Raw genomic sequence first — 20334 nt, 5'->3', positions numbered from 1 at the left:
TAAAAAGTAATTCAAATCAAGTTTTTTTTTTTTTTTTTTTTTTTTGAGACAGAGTCTTGCTCTGTCGCCCAGGCTGGAGTGCAGTGGCAGGATCTCGGCTCACTGCAAGCTCCGCCTCCTGGGTTCACGCCATTCTCCTGCGTCAGCCTGGTCCAGAGTAGCTGGGACTACAGGCGCCCGCCACCTCGCCCAGCTATTTTTTTTCTATTTTTAGTAGAGACAAGGTTTCACCGTGTTAGCCAGGATGGTCTCGCTCTCCTGACCTCGTGATCCGCCTGCCTCTGCCTCCCAACGTTCTGGGATTACAGACGTGAGCCACCGTGCCGGGCCCAAATCAAGTTTTTAAAGAACAGAAAGTTGAGCTTCATTTTTAAAGTCTTGGATAATACTAAGGAAAATAACAACATAAAAATAATTCGAGAAATTATTGCTCATTTATAGATAAAGTTCGGAAGAAAAACTATAAAGTAAAAAACAAAAGTGGAAAAAAGATACATAAAAATTTAGTAAAATAGTATAGGAGTAAATGCATCAGGAAAGGATGTGAAACCAAAGAAACCGTAAGTAGGGAATGAGTCATTAATACGATATTTTATTTTAAAATCTTATTTTCAAATGGTACTAGAGTGAAGAGATCATGATATGTAAGTATTAAGAGATAACTATTGCTGTTTTTTTTAAATAGTGGTTGGATTCTTATTACAGGATGAATCCAGTTTTCATTTGTCAATTTTGAACAACAGCAAAGTTGTCAAAGAAGAGAAACTAACGTGAGTAAAGATGTAAATTGGATTCCAGGAGGAGAAGGAAAGGAGTTGGAATGATTTACTGTTTAATCTGAAGAAACAATGTCTGAAACGAAATTTAATTCCAACCAAATTTACATATCTATATCATTTGTCTATCTTAATTTTCTGATCTGTAAATGAAAGTAAAAAGAATTTTAGCCTAAAATTTCTGTTTCACTTGATGAAAAAAAGTGTTTATTTTCCTAATATTAAGACAAAATAAATAGGCAAATCTAGTTTATGAACAATGTAACTCTCATGGAGACATATCAAGGAATGTAAATTATAATTATAAACTAAATCAATTAGTAAAATATCTCTGTCATGAAAATAACATGATACTTTCCATAATGACGGTGTATCACTTTTTTTTTTTTTTTTTTTAAGGCAGAGTCTTGCTCTGTCGCCCAGGCGTGCAGTGGCACAATCTCAGCTCACTGCAACCTCCACCTCCCAGGTTCAAGTGATTCTCCTGCCTCAGCCTCCTGAGTAGCTGGGATTACAGGGATCCACCACCATGCCCAGCTGGCCGGGCTGGTTTTGAGCTCCTGACTTTAGGTGATCCACCAACCTTGGCCTCCCAAAGTGCTGGGATTACAGGCATGAGCCACTGTGCCGGGCCTATGCATAACAATTCTTAAACTCTACATTTAAACATTTAATGAATCTTTTTCATTCATTTAACACAGATAATTACAGAATGCCTATGTGTACTAGGGCTGTGCTAGGTGATGATATAACATTAATTATTTATTTTCCTTATCAATTCAAATAATTTACTTATATATCTTATATTCATTATACTACTATTTAGCATGTTTTGCAGGTATGTTCTTAGAGATATTGAACGCATTATTTTAAAAATATCCTCAAGTGTACATTTTGTTTGCAGAAAAGATTTTTTTTGGTTGTTAATTAGGCTTTGGAAGTTAATGTTCCATTTTATTTTAAGTTACAGAATAAAAAAATCTATTTATCTTTTAAGATTTGAAGTTTAATTTACAAATGTGGTTATTCCATTTACTAATGTAGTGAATGCAATCATCACCCTAGAGACCCTTTAGCTTTAATCCCATTTATATGTTTTGTTCAGTAAACTTCCTTAAGTATTCAAAACTATTATTAATTGAAAATAGCTAAAATATACCACTTTGACTGCTTTTAAGGGTTTTGTAGAACTGACATATGTAAAAGTATTTTGTAAACTCTCAATTAAATACACAAATATGGCATTATTATTATTAAATTACAATGTCAGATGTGTTACCATATTGAAATGATTCATCAAAGAACAAACTGCATGACTTTGCTCATAAGTGCTTTAATAATTGTTTGATTAGTTTTTAAGATGTTTATGTTTTTTTAAAGTACTTTTTCTGCCCTGAATTAGATGGGATTTGAGGAAAATCAAATTTAGGTGAATTAAAGTCCTCAGAAGAATTTAAACATTTCTCCAACTAATGATAGTCTGCCTTAAGCACCAAGAAGCATTGTAAGCAAGCATCAGTTTGGGCTTCAGAAGACAGCCTCATGACAAACCTTTTATCCTCGCCTTGCGACAAGGACCCCATGCAGAACAAGGATTTTGAAGTGTGCAGTTGGCCACAAATCCTTGGGGTTAGTTTTCAATCTAGTGGGACGACAGATAAATCAATTAGTGTATAACAAATTAAAGATGGTGAATGCCTTTAACTGCTAACATACTTTGAGGCAGTCACATCTTACAGAAAGCTATCTCCCTACAAAATGACAAGCCTAAGCAAGGCTTACATGTGAGTCTTTTAACCCTAAATAGGTAAGGCTTAATGAGAAACTAAAATTCAGAATAGCAGAGTATCATTGAGAGTAAATTGATAATAGCTAAATTAAAGCTTAAAAGTATACAGTATATCTTCTTTGTTCATAGGGGATTTGTTCTAGAGATGTGGGGAAATGGAAAATCCTCAAATAGTGTACAAAGAATAATGATAATAGAAATTTATTCGTAAAAAAGAGTTTGTTATTGTCACAAAACACATCAGAGGCCACTGACATTTCTCTCCAAAGTTTTCCTGGTATTTCTTAAAATTTTTGAATTAAATATCTTCAGTCTCAGTTAAGTACTAATCATTCTTAAGACCCTGAAGGATCTTATCATCTCTCCCCAGTAAGACTTTTAATAGATTCCCTGCTTCAATTTAAAGTTCTTAAACTCAAAATCTGAGTTTTATTTATTTCTGCCTAACATTTGTGACAACTGTAAAAGCTAACAGACCAAAACATGACAAAACATAAATGTAAACATAATGAATAAATGTTAGGCAAAACCTGGTGTAATCATTACCCAAATTAAAAAATAAAATATTACCAGCAGTGTAAAATCTCCTTGGGAATGTAAATGTATCAATTACATCCCTCTTTCACTACTCTAGAGGTAACTGCCAATCTGATTTACGGTAATCATTCTTAGCCTTTCTTTATAGAACTACTCTCTATGTGTACATTTGAATATAATATAGTTTAGATTTCAGTGTTTTACCTTTATGTAAATGGCAACATATTGAGGCATTGTGTTTTGCTCAGTATATTTTATTTTTTTTCATTTTATTGATTATAGCTGTAGTCATTGTCATTGCTATATAAAATTCACTGAACAAATAAAGCATAATTTACATATTTATTTTACAATTGATAGACATTTGAGCTGTTACTAATTTGGGGCTATTCTCAAAAATTCTGCTATAAACATATTTCTATTTCTATTATTGCATTAAAGGAAAGTACTTAAGTCTGCCAAATTTTTTGATTGGGTTATGTTTATTTTTCTTACTGATTTGGAGGGTTTTTTTTCTATATTAAGATGAGTCATTTTTTTGGGTGGTTATATATACATGGCAAATATTTTCTCCCATTTTGTGACTGTATTTTCAATTTTGCCACTGTGTCTTCTGATAAATAGAATACTTAATTCCAATGCAATGAAATGTATGTCTTTTCTTTTATGGTTAGTTCCTTTTTGTGTATTTTCCTGAAATAAGGTTAGAAGGCTGTTCTCCTATATTTTCTTAAAGTTCCAAAGATTTCCATTCTATATTTAAATCAATGGTTCATCTGGAATTAGCTTTCATATGTAGTGTTATGTAGGAGTCTAATTTATTTTTTTCCACTGGCTACCCAATGGTACCAGCAGAATTTATTGAAAAGATCAATCCTTACTCACTGCTCTGTTGTACCATCTTTGTTTTATATCAGAGATCTATATATCTGGAAGTCAGTTTCAGAGCTCTCTAGTCTTTTCTATTCATCTATGTGGCATCAGTGTGACTGCCACTTGATTTGTCTACCTTGCACCAATTTGACTGTTTTAATTACTATATCTTTGTTATGGGACTTCATAAATGGTAGAGTATGTTATCCTTTCCTGTTTTTCTTCCTTAAAAATTACTGAGGTTTTCTTGGTTTTGTGCATTTTTATACAAAATTATAAAAAGCTTCTTATATTCCACATATTGGATTGCCCAATTAACATGGTATATTTTTCCATATTTCAAATTTTCTTTAACTTTTCAATAAAGTTTTATAATTATTCTCACACAAATAATGCACATCTTTTATTATAGTTATTTAAAGGTGCTTTTTTATGTTTCTGTATATGGCATACTGCTACATTTTCTTTTTTAATTATTTGTTGCATCAATAGAAATACAACTGATTTCATAAACTTTATATCCAGAGACCTTGATAAACTCTTTAATTCTAGTGGGTGGGTGTGTGTGTGTGTGTTTTTGTTTTTTTTTTTTTGTTTGTTTGTTTTTTTTTTTTGGTAAATTCTCATAAATACTGTACTTTAACAATCATGTTGACGTGGTGTCATTTGTTTGGGGAAATACCCGAGGTTCACTGTTTAGTGCTAAGGAAATTGAAGATGCAGACACACAAGGAGTGGGGTTAAAAGTAGAAAATTTAATAGGCGAAAGAAAGAAGAGAAAAGCTCCCCCATGTAGAGGAAGGGAGGTTCCAAAAAGGTCTTCCGTTTCAGGGCAGGATGCAGTTGGCTTTATAGAGGGGCTTGAGGAAGTGGTGTCTGATTTACATAGAACATAGTGGATTGGTTGGACCAGATGTGACGTTTACATAGCTCACAAAGAGGCTGGCCGTCCCACCCTAATTTCTTATTATGCAAATGTGATCTTTACCTGGCTGGCCTCAGGTTACCTGCACATGTGGCAACAAAGAAAAGGGAAGAGAAAACCTCCATGTTGAATATACCTGGCTTCCAGGTATCCCTTTTCTATTGGTACAGTTGCAGGCATTTACCTATGCAAGCTTCCGTATCTATGCTTGCGGCTTGATTTTTCAGGCTGCCCTAGAGAAAAAATGATTTTGGGGCTGCTTTTTATTAAAAGGAAATTCCACCAAGAAATCTTTTATGCTTACTAACTGCCTAAATGATTTCTTTTTAACTCCTATATCAATGTCATATATCATCTACAAATAATATCAATTTTGATTTTTTATCTTTCCAATTCTTAATATAGTCATTTTTCATGTTTTACATCATTAGCTAGGATACTTTGTACAAAGTTTTATAAAAGTAGGATTGTTGGGCAAGATTGTCTTATGTTTAGTCTCAAAAATGCTAATATTTTACTATTATTCATGATGATTGCTATAGTTTTTGAAGCTGCTCTGTTAGATTAGGAAAATTCTCTTATTGTTTTAGTTTTCTAAGCATTTTTATCAGCAATAAATACTGAACGTGCAGAAGTGGTTTTTCTGCCTCAATGAGATTATCATATATTTTCTCTTTATTTTTCTATGTAATGAATTATGTCAATTGATTTTCTAGTGCAAAACCAACTTCACATTGATAATATAATCCCAATTTGGTACAATAAAGTATCATTTAAAGGTTTTTCTGGCTTTTAAAAAATCATTTTTCATAATGAGATTGGTCTATAGCATTTCTCTCTTATTCTTGTCAGGTTTGGGTTTCAACAATAAGCTAACTTTATAACATAAGTTGGAAAATAAAACCTCTATTCTGTAGAAGAGCTTATGTAAAAGTGAATTTATTTATCATTTGAATGTTTTGTATAACTTTCTTGTGACACCAAATGGGCTGGAAATTTTTTGTGTGAGAAGATTTTTAATTGCTGATTCAATTTCTTTAACAATTTAAGGCCTACTAAAGTTTTGTATTTCTGCTTGAGTCAGTTTTGATAGTCTGTAGTTTTTAGAAATTTATTTACTTTACATAAATTTTCAAAATTATTGGCATAAACCTTTTCATAATATGTATTTATTATACTTATATTTTGGCAGAATTTGCAGTAGTATATCCTTTTTCAATCTATTCACTTGTTTCTGCCCTCTTGATTAGTATCAGCAGAGGCTTACCAACCTTATCATTACACATGGGTATTCTTTGCACTATGTATTTCTTTTCCATTTCATTAGTTTTGGCTTTTATTTTTATTATTTTCACCAATCTACTTTTTTATTTTTTATTTTTAAGACAAGGTTTTTCTCTGTCACCCAGGCTGGAGTGCAGTAGTGTGATCATGGCTCATTGCAGCCTTGACCTCCTAGACTCAAGTAATCTTCCCACCTCAGCCTCCCAAGTAGCTGGCACCACAGGTGTGCACTACCATACCTGGCTTACTTTTGTATTCTTTTGGAGAGATAGGATTTTGTCATATTGTTCAGGCTGGGAAAGATACAGATATTTTATTTTTTAATTATAATATTGATTTATCACCTAATTATATTAAACTCAGGGAAAATACACATTCAAATCTTTAGTTATTTTCAAAGGAAATGTTAGCGCAAGATATCAAGCACAATATGTGAATACTAACGTTTTTAACCAGGTATCTAGATATGTGAAATTACAAAAAGATGGGAAAAATAACCATATGCAGATTTTCAAGTAAAAGATCTATAACTTGTTCGATAAACCCTGGAAACCCTTTACCTACTCCATGACATAAAAAACATCAAAGTATGTGTGCGGCGAGAGAAAGAGAGAGAGAATTATCTGAGAAGAGGTTGTCTTTGTCGAATATTATCTTTGAATCCCATTCCCACCTCCTCCATCCCCAAGGAGAAGGGCTTGTCTGCTCCCTCAATTCAAACCTACTTTAATTTGTGATCCATACAGTCAGAAGGCATAACAGCCTAGGATCTGACTCACGCCTGGGAAATCCAGAGAATTAAAGAGAGCTGATAGCTGCCTAACTGCCTTGGTGTAGGACCGGGAGAGTTGTTAGCCATGTTGAGAATAAGCCTGCACTGCTGGATGTTGCCAGGGAAAGAGGTACTGGACTGTTTCCTGTGGGCCAAATAAAAGGGAGAGAGAATGAGAGTGTGGGCTTAGGATTATCCTGAATTCCATTCCTTAGCTCTACCTGGAGGACTGGGAACATGAAGAAGCTCTCAGTTAACAAGGACAACCAGTGCTTTGGAAGGGGTAACCAGTGAACTCGCAGAATAGGTATCCATTCACATGAGCCAAGGAACTACAGAAGAGAGAGGCTGAAAAGTGCACTTTTGAGGAACCCTTGAAAGTATACCATTCAGCAGTTGGGTTTTAACGATCTCCCAGAATGTGAGCACAGCTTATGGCGCCACATCAAGTAACATCTTTCATTCATGCTCTCACTTCTTCCTTACTCTGCTCCCGGTACAGTTGATCAGAAAGGAGCTTGAGAGGGAACAGGAAAGCAGAAAAATAGAGAACCTCTAAAAAAGCCACTTTGTAGAATTCTACTCCACACTGGCATGACCTACAAGAGAGAAATTTTAATTATAATTTTGGATCATATATTCTAATTTCTAATTGATACACTCTGAAACTTTAGTTGTCCACAGAACTGTCCATTTTTTAAGGGTTAGCAAAAAAGCCATAGGTTTCCAATAGTTTCATCAAAGATGAAACGTTTATATTCACCAAATCAATATTAAAGAGAGAGTGGGAAACAAAAATAAAATAGAATTTTAATTACATTTTATGATTTGTGGTTTTTCTATGTTTTTAAATCATTTTCTAAGTTTCTTGCTTTCCTAAGACTATGAGACAGGAGTGATAATCACTGCTAAGTTAATTATTTATAGTAACATTTAAAAAAAAGCAATCATCTTTATGAAAAATGGAAAGATTTGGCACCTAGAATGTGTCTTTAAAATTCTCAGATTGAGCTGGCAAGCCTAGTTACTTGTAGAAAAAGGCCACTAGAACCCTATATTTTCGATATCCATTGAGTCACTACAAACATGGTGACAGCTTTGCAGATTGTATGCCTAAAGCTTAGACAAAACCCTACAGCTACTATGAAATAGGTGATGAGATTGACCCAAATGCCCATGGGTCATGCAGAGAGGTGAAAGAGGATAAGGTAGGGTTTAAATACATATATGTTTGTAGAAATAAGGGGCATTTCTCAATTTAAAGGGCTGCTTATTACTCAGATCTAACTGAATATCATGAGGGAATATGAAGTCCAATTTGTCAAAAAAAAAAAAAAACCCTGAAAATACAACTTTATTTCTTTTATTGTTGTTATTGTTGTTTTGCAAAATTTCCTTATTTTAAAATATTTATAAATATTTATACAGTCATAAAACACACCTGGTATGTTATATGCTTAGTGTGGTCAAACAACATACACATTCAAGTTAGAGGTCAAGGGTTGCTAGCTTGTAAATTCTGGAAGATAGACTGCTAAATTCTTCATGTAAGTTATCCTAATTCATTAAGTAATGGCAGACTGATGTACCAGTTGTCAAATTTCAGTCTGTTGTTTTTTGATACTAGAAGTTTGACTACCCTTCTAGCCTAGATTCATAGTATAGCTTCTGCATTTTTTTTTCATGCTCACAAATGCTAGTAATTTAATCCTCTATATATTATTAAACTCTTCTTACAGTTAACAGTTCTCTGGGAACCAGAAATATTTGTGTTTGGATTATCTAATGCATCTTGATCCCACTTGAAACTTTGAAGGGAATACCATAATTGTTTCTCTAATAAAACTATTATTAAAGGTGGCTAGATTTCTTGAGTATCCTATAGGATAGAGGCCAGGATCGTTCAATGTTAATGAAAACATGAGGGAGATTAATAGTAGAAGTGAAAGCAATTGATGTGATTTTATAATGATTAGGGAATGAAGGACGCCTCTTTTCGAGGAGATTGTCAAACAAAGCTGGAATTTAAGCCTGTATGGCTAGTGAGATTTCAGCACTTCAACTAATATTTGTCTTAACCAAATCTGTCCTTGGCCAAATTTGTCCTAAACTAGTACAAGCAAAAAATAATAATAATAATTTACATTAAATTTATACCAACATTTTCCCTGAAAGCCCTAGACTCTAACACTTTCCTTGAAAGGTAAACATCTCTGCTTACCTTGTGGATATGGGACAGTGAAAAGAGCACACTTCACATCGAGTGGATGGAGGGAAGAAGGATTGGCAAGAGCTTTAATGGCAAGAAGGAAGAACTCCACTGGGTACTGGCCTTGTAAGAGTGGCTAGAGGGCCTGTGCGGAATACTCTTCTCAAATCCTTAGAGCAATTAATGAGTTTCCCCATTTCTTCTTCCCAGCTTCCCAGCTCTCTTAGATGGTTTCTCTCTCTCTCCCTGCCTCTGTCATTTCTTCAATCTCTTTAAACCTCATTTTTATTCTCAATCTTTTTTTCTGGATGTTGGTTTCTCTCCCCACCCTCTCTCCAAGTATTTTTTTCTAGCCCCACTCCTAACAAATATCTCCCGTTTACATATAAATGAGACCACATGGGGAAATGAAAAACATGTTTTTTGTTGATGTGTACTATGAGAAATGTCTCTCATGACACGGAATTGGCCTCTTACATGCAAAGCAGATGCTTTCTAACATCCCTAACTGAAAAATCTCGAAAGGAAATAAACATTAGGGAATAGACTAAAACATTTTGCTCCAGAAGGAGCATATCTAGTGATAACAGGATGAAAATGAAGCAAGATAACTTCAGGCAAAATATATAAGAATTGTTTGTTAACACAAAGATTATAGAACTGTAGATCTGGAAGAAATCTTTCATATCACATAAATGAGTGTGGTAACACTCATTTTATAGACATGAAAATTAAAGCCTTGAGAGGTTAAAAATTTTGCCTGCCTCAGTCACACAGCAAGCATGTGGCCCCTGGTAACTAACCCACGGGCTCTTGGCTCAAAGGTTCAGTGTATTCTTCACCACTACAGTATGCTGGCTTGTCACACCAGTCAGGGCTCAATGGGAAAAAATATAAGAAAGTTGGTATATTGTCAAATATATTCTTTTTTTGAGTGAAAGTACCCTTTCTTTTATGTAATATTCTAATGAATAGCATATGTATTATGGGGAAAGGATTCTGTATTTAACAAAGAACAAGGTGGTTTATCTCATATCAATTGCACAAAGGGTGTTTGGCTTATTTACTAATCTAGGAACAACTGAATTATCTGGTGCTTTTGCTTCTGCACAAGATTAAGATAAAGTTAATTACTCAACATACTGAATTAATACTTCAAAGTTGGAAAGGCAAACTACGTAATCAAAGTGCCTTTACAATTGAATTTTCATAATTTTACAGTCTGTCCTGGTGGGGGTGGGGACTAATCTGATCTGAATGGTTCAGAATTACCTGATGAATTACAAATCACTAATTTTTGTGTATGTGAGCAAGAAACAGGAATGACTTGGCACTTGTATTCAGATATTCACGACACTGGTATGATTTGAACAGTCACTAGAATTCAAAGTTAAGTATTTTCTGCTATTTATACAACAGTAAGATGGTAGGTCAACTTCATAAAGCAAATCAAATAAGTTTAGCCAACCAAAAGAGTATTCCAAAATACACTTACTGCGTCCCCTCTACAGAGAACAGGGATAAAAATAAATATTGCCCTCAAGTAACTGAAAACAAATCTAGGAATGCCTTGGGTATTTTCAACTCTGCTGACTTTTGAAGAAATAGAATTCTCCAAATTAAAGCAAGGGCTAGCTACTAAATATCACCTATGTGCCCAAAAATAGGTCTTGGGAAACACACACAAAAAGAATCACTTAGAAATTGTCCTTGCTTCCCATATACAGTTAAGTTGTAACAAAACCTAATAATAGATGTTTAAATGATTTTTTCTTCTCCTTTGTAAACCTTTAGAATTTTAAACTTTAATTGATAAAAAATCCTGTACCCAACAAATGAGGCTGTCAAAAAATGAAAAAGAAAGAGAAAAAATAAAAAGTTCATTGATCACATGATTTAATTATTCGAATCCCAATAATGCAATTACTTAATGAATCTTTAAGTTAGTTCACTCTGTGCATTTAAAAAAAAGATGAGTCCCACTTCTAAAAATTGGGTTTGCAGAGAGAGATAATTGGGGAAGTCTCGTGGTTGTTTAGAGTCGTCACAATGGCTTTGAGCTGATCAATGTAGGAGTGGTCTTTGTATCCCAGGGAGAGTGCCCAAGAATTCAACGTTTACGTTCTCACATTTGCTGAACACCCTAGGAGGGCGATTTCGCAGTTCATACCACAAAAAAGTATTTCTTTTCCCACTTCAGTTAAAAATAAATTCAATGTGTGACACAAATGGTTTTCCATGTTTTGTGTGTGTGATTTTTATAACTGAAGCATTATTTCAACACATGGCCATTTGGATGTGAACAGCCATAAAAATTATGTAAAGGTATTATGGCTAAAATAGAAATGATACAATGGTAGTTAAAGGCCCAACTAGTAAGGGAAAGTTCTGAAATTTATGGAATGGTTTCCTATTTCTCTCTTGATTCTGTGAGTTAATGTTAACTTATACAATAATAGCTAATGTTTTAGTAATTTATGACATGCACAGTATCTAAAATGGGTATTGCCATTGTCATGTAACACCAATACCATGTCAACATGTATCTTTCTTCCCATTTTTTACATGCAGAAACTGAGATTAAGAAAGATTTAATGTCTGGGTCAATTTGAGCATACTTAGAAGCTAGACTCCTTAAAGTTTTCACATTAAGACCGTGTTTCCTTCCACTAACTTATTTAAGCTCTCAGATTAATCTACATTCAATACTTTATGAGAGTAGTAACAATATTTGAGGATGTTGACTATTTTCAGACTAAAACGTTAGAATTTTTATTAAATACAAACACAATTTTGCTTATTAATTTGAGTGATTAGTTTACAGATGAAGTTAAATAACACAAATCTGAAAAGTATTTGAGAAAATACACCTGTTTGCATATAATGTATAAAATTGTGCCTGCATATATTGTGATTAAAATATTACTTGGCAGTCATCTTACTAGTATCTCACATCAGTTCTATTGTGAAAAAATTTCAGATGCTCATTTTTTACTTTGTGAGAATTAACATTATAATTGTTTGAATATTTTCTGCTTCTGGATTGGAATCAACTTAGAAATAAAATATTTTATCTACAGTGCAGGATATGAGTTCCAAAACTCAGCAAAACTTTATATAACATTTGTCTCATATCAGACACTATTTTGGGTGCTTTCTGCATATTACCTTGTGTGATTCTTCCAATATCCCTATGAGGTAATTCCTTGTAGAGATATTGCAAGAACCACATAAGGCAATCATCTCCATTTTACAGCTGAGGAAACCAAAAGTTGAGAAACTTGTCCAAGTTTATACAGTTAGTAAGTGACAGAGCTGGAACTTGAACTCAGACAATCTGTCTCCAGAAGAATTATAAATGTGACACCAAATGATTAATTCACTGATAGCTATTTCCTCTTTGTTTCTTTCCTTCTTTTCCAAGTCCTATGTTAGCTTCACTGACATTTATAGCCAAGTACATGTTTTTTTCAACCAACATAACAATGACTGGTAGGCAAATGCCTACAACTGCTTCCAACCCATCGCCTAAGAATTAATTGAATCCAGGATATTAAGAAAGCATTATTGCTAAGTAAAAATTCATTTATGGCATTATAGTCTTAGTTGTCAGTTTAGAAGGCTGAAGTTGCTGTGAGGCGCAGTAGTGACTTCTAAATTACTCGAGCGGCAAGTCTTTATCCTTATTCGTTTTCAGAAAACTCAATTTACTGAAGTGTCACTACATCAGAAGGTAGCTGAAGGGCAACAGTTCTTGCTTTGATTTTAAGCCACACCACCCTTGTGTAACTTTATACTATTTCCGAGCATCTGTTTCTTAATCAGTAAGATGGGATAAAACTGGCCTTGAAATTTGTGATGAAAGTAATGTGTGTAAAGCGCCTGGCACAATAAATGGTGGATGCTAGTAAATGTTGTGACAATACTTCTTTGGGCTAACTTGGACCATTCCCAACTGTGATCTCCATTCTCTGGTCTTTGACACAACCAATACAGGTCTCAGCTAGAGTATGACTGATTCAACGGATTTAAGAAAACAGTTCACATTTCAGATGAAAAGCACAGAAAGAATAAAATCAATGACATCAACATTTTTTACTACTAACCTCACAGTATAATTCATTACTGCAAACAGGCAAATAATTGCCTTAGAACGGAATCTGTTTAGAATATTGTTAAGCTTATTTAACAAAAGATTGATCAAAGATATTTCATTTTTTGGAAATGAAAAAGAAGAAGGGTAGTACATATTAATTAGAGTGTCAGAGAAACTGAAACTAATCTTTAGTTAGATATACACTACCATCTAAACTAAAATGTTCTCATCAAGAAATATAATAAATCCTGGATTTTCCTAAATAGCAGAGCTGAAACAAGGGCTTCTGTTCAGACAGTTTATTAAAAAAAAAAATTTATCTCAGGAAGAGGAATAAAGGACTAAAACAATGAAACTGGAGCAGGAATATAAGAGAAAAGCATTTATGTATTCAGTGGCTCCATTCCCTCTTTTGTCAGGAGCTGTCTCAAAGAATGCTAATGCTCCTGCACTTCTAGTTCAGGCATCTAATAATGCCAGATTCTGAAACGCACCTTTATATCAGAATAGCACCAGAAAGAAAGCAGGATACATGCGTTAAAGTAAGGCAAGCAGCTGTCAGGTTACCCCTGTGCGTAGCTGGTTGCCATAGCAATAACTGGAGTAAACATGGCCGGAGAAGATGTAGGGAAAGACACAACAGGAATCTAATGCTCATAGGGTGACTTCTTCTACTTTGGGACTAAGTATGATTATCTCCATATATATCATTCTACAGGATATGAAACCTCTATTCAAGTTTTAAAAATCTACTTTTCTTATGGTTGCCCCAAATTTGGGAACCATATACTGCCCTTTCTAGATGTAATTGACACCACTGTTTCCCATTGTGTGCAACAGTACAAAAAGGATCTTGTTTGCTAACTGAGAGAGCTTCTTCAATCAGCCAAAAGGTACTATTAGCCTAACCTAACAGACCTATAATGGATAGGAATTCAGTAGCTAGAAAGGATTCAGTACACAGGAATTGAAAGTTACTTAAATTCCTACTCTGAACTGGGCGTGATGGCTCATGCCTGTAATCCCAGCACTTTGGGAGACCAAGGCTGGGTCAGGAGTTCGCAACCAGCCTGGCCAGCATGGTGAAACCCTGTCTCTACTAAAAATAAAAAAATTTAGCCGGGCATAGTGGTGGGTGCCTGTAATCCCAGCTACTTGGGAGACTGAGGCAGGAAAATCTCTTGAACCCAGGAGGCAGAAGTTGCAGTGAGCCAATATCACACCGTTGCACTCCAGCCTGGGCAACAAGAGCAAAACTCCATCTCAAAAAAAGAAAAAATTCCAACTCTGACATTCAGTGTTTAGAAACGTGCATCTCATACTGTTCTTAAAGACAAAAAAGAAGTTGGAAGGTGATTACTAAGAAAAAAAGAATGTGAGTAACTTGAATTAGATAATTATTCACAAGTTAAAATATTTAACTGCAGCTTGGAATGTAACTTCACCAATGAAAAGGAAAGGATGGGCAGTTGTCTGGTAAATTCAAAGCTTTGTGAAACCCTTAAATATTCATTTTTTCTTAGTTTTCTGGGTAACTACAATCTTCAAGATAAAATTGCCAGATAATTTGTTTCTGACAACTGTACACATCTTTTGAAAGTAGGAGTTCTAGAATGATCACTTCTACTTTTAGGTGGGGATTATTAAAAATCAGCAGTGAAGAAAGAATGTAAAGAAACGGTTTGCAGACTAAATACTTTTCCATTTCGATTTGTTTTATATTGGTTCAGTCTTCCTACAATAGACTACTCATTTCAGGTTAGAGATACTGGTGTGGATTAAGCTCAATGGAAGTACTTAGCAAAATTGTCTACTCTGAAGCAACTCACCTTACCTATAATGACAAATAAAGATGTATGGTATTTTTTTTAACTTTCTTCCAACTTTTATTTTTGTAAACTTCGCTTCTAAAAAAGCCATTTTGTATTTTTGAGAAGTTGATTGGGAATAAGGTATCTCCTTGAATACTTTTAACTATAGGAATGTATTACATTGAGTATTTGATACCCAAAAAGAAGTAGAGCTGGTTCTGTTTAGATTCCTCCCCATAGTGGTTATAGTTTGAGAGCTGGCTAACCTTTGATAAGAATCCTTTTCCCTTATATTTGGTGCTCACTTTCATAACTGAAATCAAAATAATTGACTTTTTTCTATATTATGTTCTCTGATTTATACTCATCCATAACTTTTTCATAAGGACAAGGTAGTAAACTGTTAGGTGGTTGTCATAGGAAGAAATTAAAATATGAAAATAATAAGAAGGCAACTATTTCATTCAATTATCCATTCATTCAGATAACTGTGTCCTTATTATGTGTTCAGAACTGTTGCTGAGCAATCTGTAACAAATATAGCCCTAGTAGATAAATAAGACATTCGTACAAATAACTGTGACAGAATTGGAAATAAGTGCCTTAGGAGAGTTAGATATATGGGCATCCGAAGAAAGACATATTGCTTCTCTCTGTTATTAATGTTACAATGGGCAAGATTAAGAAATATTTGTATTCAGGACTAAAGAACATTCACCTCTCAACATCACCTCTGGCTCCAGGGGCATTCCAACTATGCATCAGACACTTTTAATTTACCATTGAACATCTCTACATAAATATCAGGATTTCAAAATCACCATGTCCAAAACCAAACATCATTTTTCTCACTAAACTGTATCCTCATATCTTTCCTAATCTCTGCTCCCAAGCCGTTTTCCTGTTTCTGGTATTAAAAAAACTCTGTCTCTGCATTTCAGTCACATTATCCTTCATTGCCAGTCAATGATATGTCAACTCACACACTTTCTACTTCCTTAAAGCTCTTTCTAGACCCTTCTTTTTGTTTTATTGACACACTTTCAGACTGGCAATGACATTTGAACTAGTTTCCCTATCTTTTATTTCTCTTGACTCCAGTAGTCTAATCTGTATTCTGCTGACAGATTAATCTTCCCATTTTATAGCCATGATCATATAATTCCCATACTCAAACACATTTACAGACTCAAACTAATTAACTATATGAGTCAATATTTCTCATCCTGGTATTCAACATCTCCTGAGGCTATATTTCCAACCTTATTTCTCAGTACTTAACTATTCCCAAATTGTGACCTCTTTACATTTCTAGACTAGAATATACCAATGTTTCAACGTATCTACTCAATAAATTCCGTTCGTCTAGAATCTCTTGATTTTCAAGCTTCAAAGCTTATAAGAATTTCCACTTTTATATGTGGCCTTTTTGGATGTCCTTATATCCAAAACCAGGCTAGTTGTAAATTTTCTGTCATTCTTCATTTACCTCTTAAAGCCTACAATATAATCAAACTTATAATAACTTCCCTCATCTTCCTCTCTCCCCTACTTCTACAGTGAGGGCTAAGTTTTATTAAGTTCTATAAACCTATAATATTTAGCATGGAGTCTGCCGATAGTGTGTTTAATCTTTCTTTTTCATGAAATTGAATGTTCAATCACTAACAAATGAATTTCTCCAAGCAATTAAATCCTTCTTCATATATCAATAAAGAAAATGGTGTTTGTCCCTGTCTGAGAATGCCTACAACATTTTAATATTTCCCAAGTTAAGGTAAATTTCAAAAAGCAAGTGGCACTTGATGAGTAAACACATATTGTTTTCTTCTTCTTGGAGGAATCTCTCTTCATTAACTTCTCAGTCCTGACAGTCAAAAGCTCATCCATACATCTAGATTTAAAAGCCACTGTAGGGGTCTGTTCAGTTTTAAACACAATTTAGAAAACCTTAAGAAAGAATGGCAGTTCCCTTTCAGAAATCTCCCACACATATTTCAATAGAACAGCTTTCCAAATTGGAGACTGAAAAATATTATACCACCAACCAAGTAATAAAAAGTCACTCACTGACTGTGATGTAGAAAGACTCCCTTGATTTTCACAAACAGCACAAAAAAACTATATTGCATTTAGTTAAATATGACAAAAACATCAGAAGAAGAGAAAAGTAGTCAATTTATCTAAAAGATCGTTATGTAGGAATAAATTACTATGCAAAAAAGCATGGATCTGCTTGACAGCTTGTGAATTTAAAGCAGATGAAATGCCTCCCTCCTCGCCCCCAAGAATCGACTTTGCTGATGAAATATGTTAATCATTCCCAAGTTTGAGGAACATATAAAACTCTGAAATCAATGTGTATCTGGACCTGGGAGTTAAGGAAAATAAATGTACTCAATCAGCTTAGGAAATGCTTTATTTCCTGTACCCAATCTACAAAAAAACAAAACAAAACAAAACAAACACAGAACCAGGTACAACAAAATCATACACGTAGATGGGAAACTATCTTCTAGTCCTTTCATGCTCCACTCAGATGGCCAATTTATACTCTTGAGCTATAGCCTCCTCTTCTAAGACAAATGGAGTAGGTTTGGTTTGGTTTGTTCGTTTGTTTGTTTGTTTACAAATACTAGCCTTCAGTTAACAAGTAGACTTGTTAGCTGACTTGAAGGAGATAGTTATTATGTAACTATTGTCTCTGCTCAAATGGGAAATTATCCTAAAGGGGTTAACAGTTCATTAGAAAGAAGACACTGTTAACAGGTTAGGCTCATTACCAGTAAGCAATAGGAGGTTTGTATTTTCCCGAAATGACCATAATGGAAAAACCTGCCAGGACATCTCTGGGTTGTCCTTCACCTTCATGTCTTTCTCAAGGTCAGGTATTGCAGGCTACTTCTATTGATATTATTCCACTATACTTTCGGAAGGGTGAATGATCTATTCAGAGTTTAACAATGCTAGCAAAGTACTGTACCCGTCGATGCTTGCAGACCTGGAGCAGCGAGCAGCCTAAGCCAGACTTTCAGACTTTATACTAATCTGACACATCTAATTGTGAGCAATAATTTCCATGGCATTGAGATTTCTATCAATCTTCCCCAAGCAGACTGAAGTTACTTATAAGCTAGTGCAATGATTTCTGTGGCACCACATAAATATTCTTTACTTAAAAAAATCCAATTCCAGTAACTCTTCTAAGTTGAATTTTCTGGCCTTGATACCTGCTGCAACTTAACCCCAGAAACTCCAACATGCATGGTGGGCAAATGTATGTGAATTTGAAGTGTTTTTGAATTTGTACTAAATTTACATAGATATTTACATAGAAATGACTGATAAAATCAAAATTGTTCAGGGAGGGATGTACTTATTTTCCTCCAACATTATCACTGTAAATTAGAATTTTGTAACCAGTATTCTTTTAAATTGAGAATGAGCAAAATAAAATTAGAAATCAATGTTTTTGCTTTTTTTTCCCCCAAGATCCCTCAGAGTCTGAATCAGTCTTTACCAATTGTGTTCTTTTATGGTAGTTTGTACTTTGATTTTCATATTTATTAAATCTATTTTGTATTAAAATCACATGCTTATTTCTCCCGATAGTACATTTACCACTGTGGGCAAGGACATCTTACTTGTTTTTATGTTCCTTCCAGTACAGGGTAGGAACCTAATAAATATTGATTAAATTTAACTTTATTTTCAATCACTCAGGAAGGGTTAAAAGTCAAATGTAAATCATTCTCGATACTGTCCATTAATATACTCAAGGCTTATGAAGATGCATACCTATTTTTTATCTGAGTTTCTTAACCAGACATCAATAGGTAGGATTTTTATGTGTATAAATTCCTGAAATGTTATGCAAAATGTATGTATATGTTTAGATATGTGCATATTTCTTCAGCAAAAGTCTATAGACTATAATCAAATGAATCTCTCTCTCTTCACCCTACCCCAAAATATTAAGATTCACTTCCCTAGGCAGCTTTATCCAACTTCTCAATCTATCAGAGCTGAAAATATAGTTGGGAAAAATACAGGCTAACATCTGCAATACAGTATCTCCGATTACAGCCTTTCACCTACACATGCCAATCTTATTATTTCTGAGCTGTGTCTGAAAAGAATACATTTTTGAGAGAGAGTACATTTTTAACCAGCATTCTATTCCTAGATTTTTATACTCTAAAGAGGCCATTGTATATTTCCAGTACCTTGTGATTTCATCAAACATGCTTTCAGGCTGCTGTACCCGCAAATATTTCCCTTCAGTAGAAACAAATACCGTCTCTCTCAAGCCTTCTCCATGCACTCCAAGTCGACATCCAAACACTCAACTCATCAAAGGAATTGCTGCATCTAAGTGTCAGGGGAAGATCCCTGAAAGTAAACTGAGGCTGAGTCACCTACTAAGTGATTTCCAATCCGTACCACCAGAGGAATAAGAGACAAAAATACCTGTACTGTTTTCACTGCTGCAAATACTGGGCAGAAGGAAAAGAATGGTCACTTGAAGCAGTTCCATGGTGCCCGTAGATGGTGTCAATGGCTTCTCTCTCCAGAGGCAGGCAAGGACAATTCCCTCCCAGCCTGGCAGGGCCTTATTAGCAAATGGAAAAGGTGTACTGAATGTGAATAGCCACTGCCCATTCCTACTTATTTTGGGGGCTCTGATAAAGAACTGGAGGAAATACACACACTCCCTTTGGGAGTTCAGCAGAGAGGAGATTTATTGTTTCAGTCCCTTACAGGAACTCTTTTTTTTTCTCTCTCTCTTCCTTTGGCAGCTACTTGTGTTTTTGTTACTACGTTATTTTGTTCTTCTTCAACAGAAAGGTCGGGACTGGTTTTGAACAGAAACAGATCCTTCTTGAGAATGGATCACAGCGCCTTCTAACTTTTGTTTTGAAAGTGCCTTCTGAAGTGGTTATAAAGGGGCCTCATTTAGCAGCTACTCAAGTTGGGATAAAGAGGCTTTCACTGCCCGAGGGTTAAATTTTAGAGCAAAATCCATCAGGAGTCAACTTAACTTTTCTCTTTCCAACTTGAAAGCCAGATTAGTGAAGGCCACCTTTTGGATATAAGTGAAAAATGGTATTAAATAGATTATGCTCTGCTCTTGAGTAAGCAAGAAGACTTTTAAAGAGTGTACAGAGAAATTTTTCAGGATTTTTAAATAGAATTAAGCAAAGACATGTGAATGTCTATTGGTCACTCCTGGTTTTTACTAAAGGACTTTGATGATGAATA

The 20334-nt window shown here is 34.5% G+C and overlaps 1 protein-coding gene across 3 annotated transcripts in view; it reads right to left on the bottom strand.

Moving 5' to 3' along the window:
• The window catches only part of LOC105486357 (endomucin), a 121252-nt gene extending 101491 nt beyond the window's left edge, over nt 1–19761 (bottom strand). The window contains exon 1 of one of the 3 annotated variants that reach the window (XM_071093253.1): nt 19543–19761. In XM_071093253.1, coding sequence (XP_070949354.1) covers nt 19543–19609 — 67 coding nt within the window. In that variant the 5' untranslated portion in view covers nt 19610–19761. The remainder of the gene's footprint in view (nt 1–19542) is intronic. The other 2 variants (XM_024794264.2, XM_011749209.3) reach the window with 2 other exon arrangements.
• Between the last annotated feature and the right edge of the window lie 573 nt (nt 19762–20334).

The sequence above is a fragment of the Macaca nemestrina genome, chromosome 3 (genome assembly GCF_043159975.1).
Source record: "Macaca nemestrina isolate mMacNem1 chromosome 3, mMacNem.hap1, whole genome shotgun sequence".
Lineage (NCBI taxonomy): Eukaryota > Metazoa > Chordata > Mammalia > Primates > Cercopithecidae > Macaca > Macaca nemestrina.
This window is presented reverse-complemented; position numbering and strand designations above follow the sequence as displayed.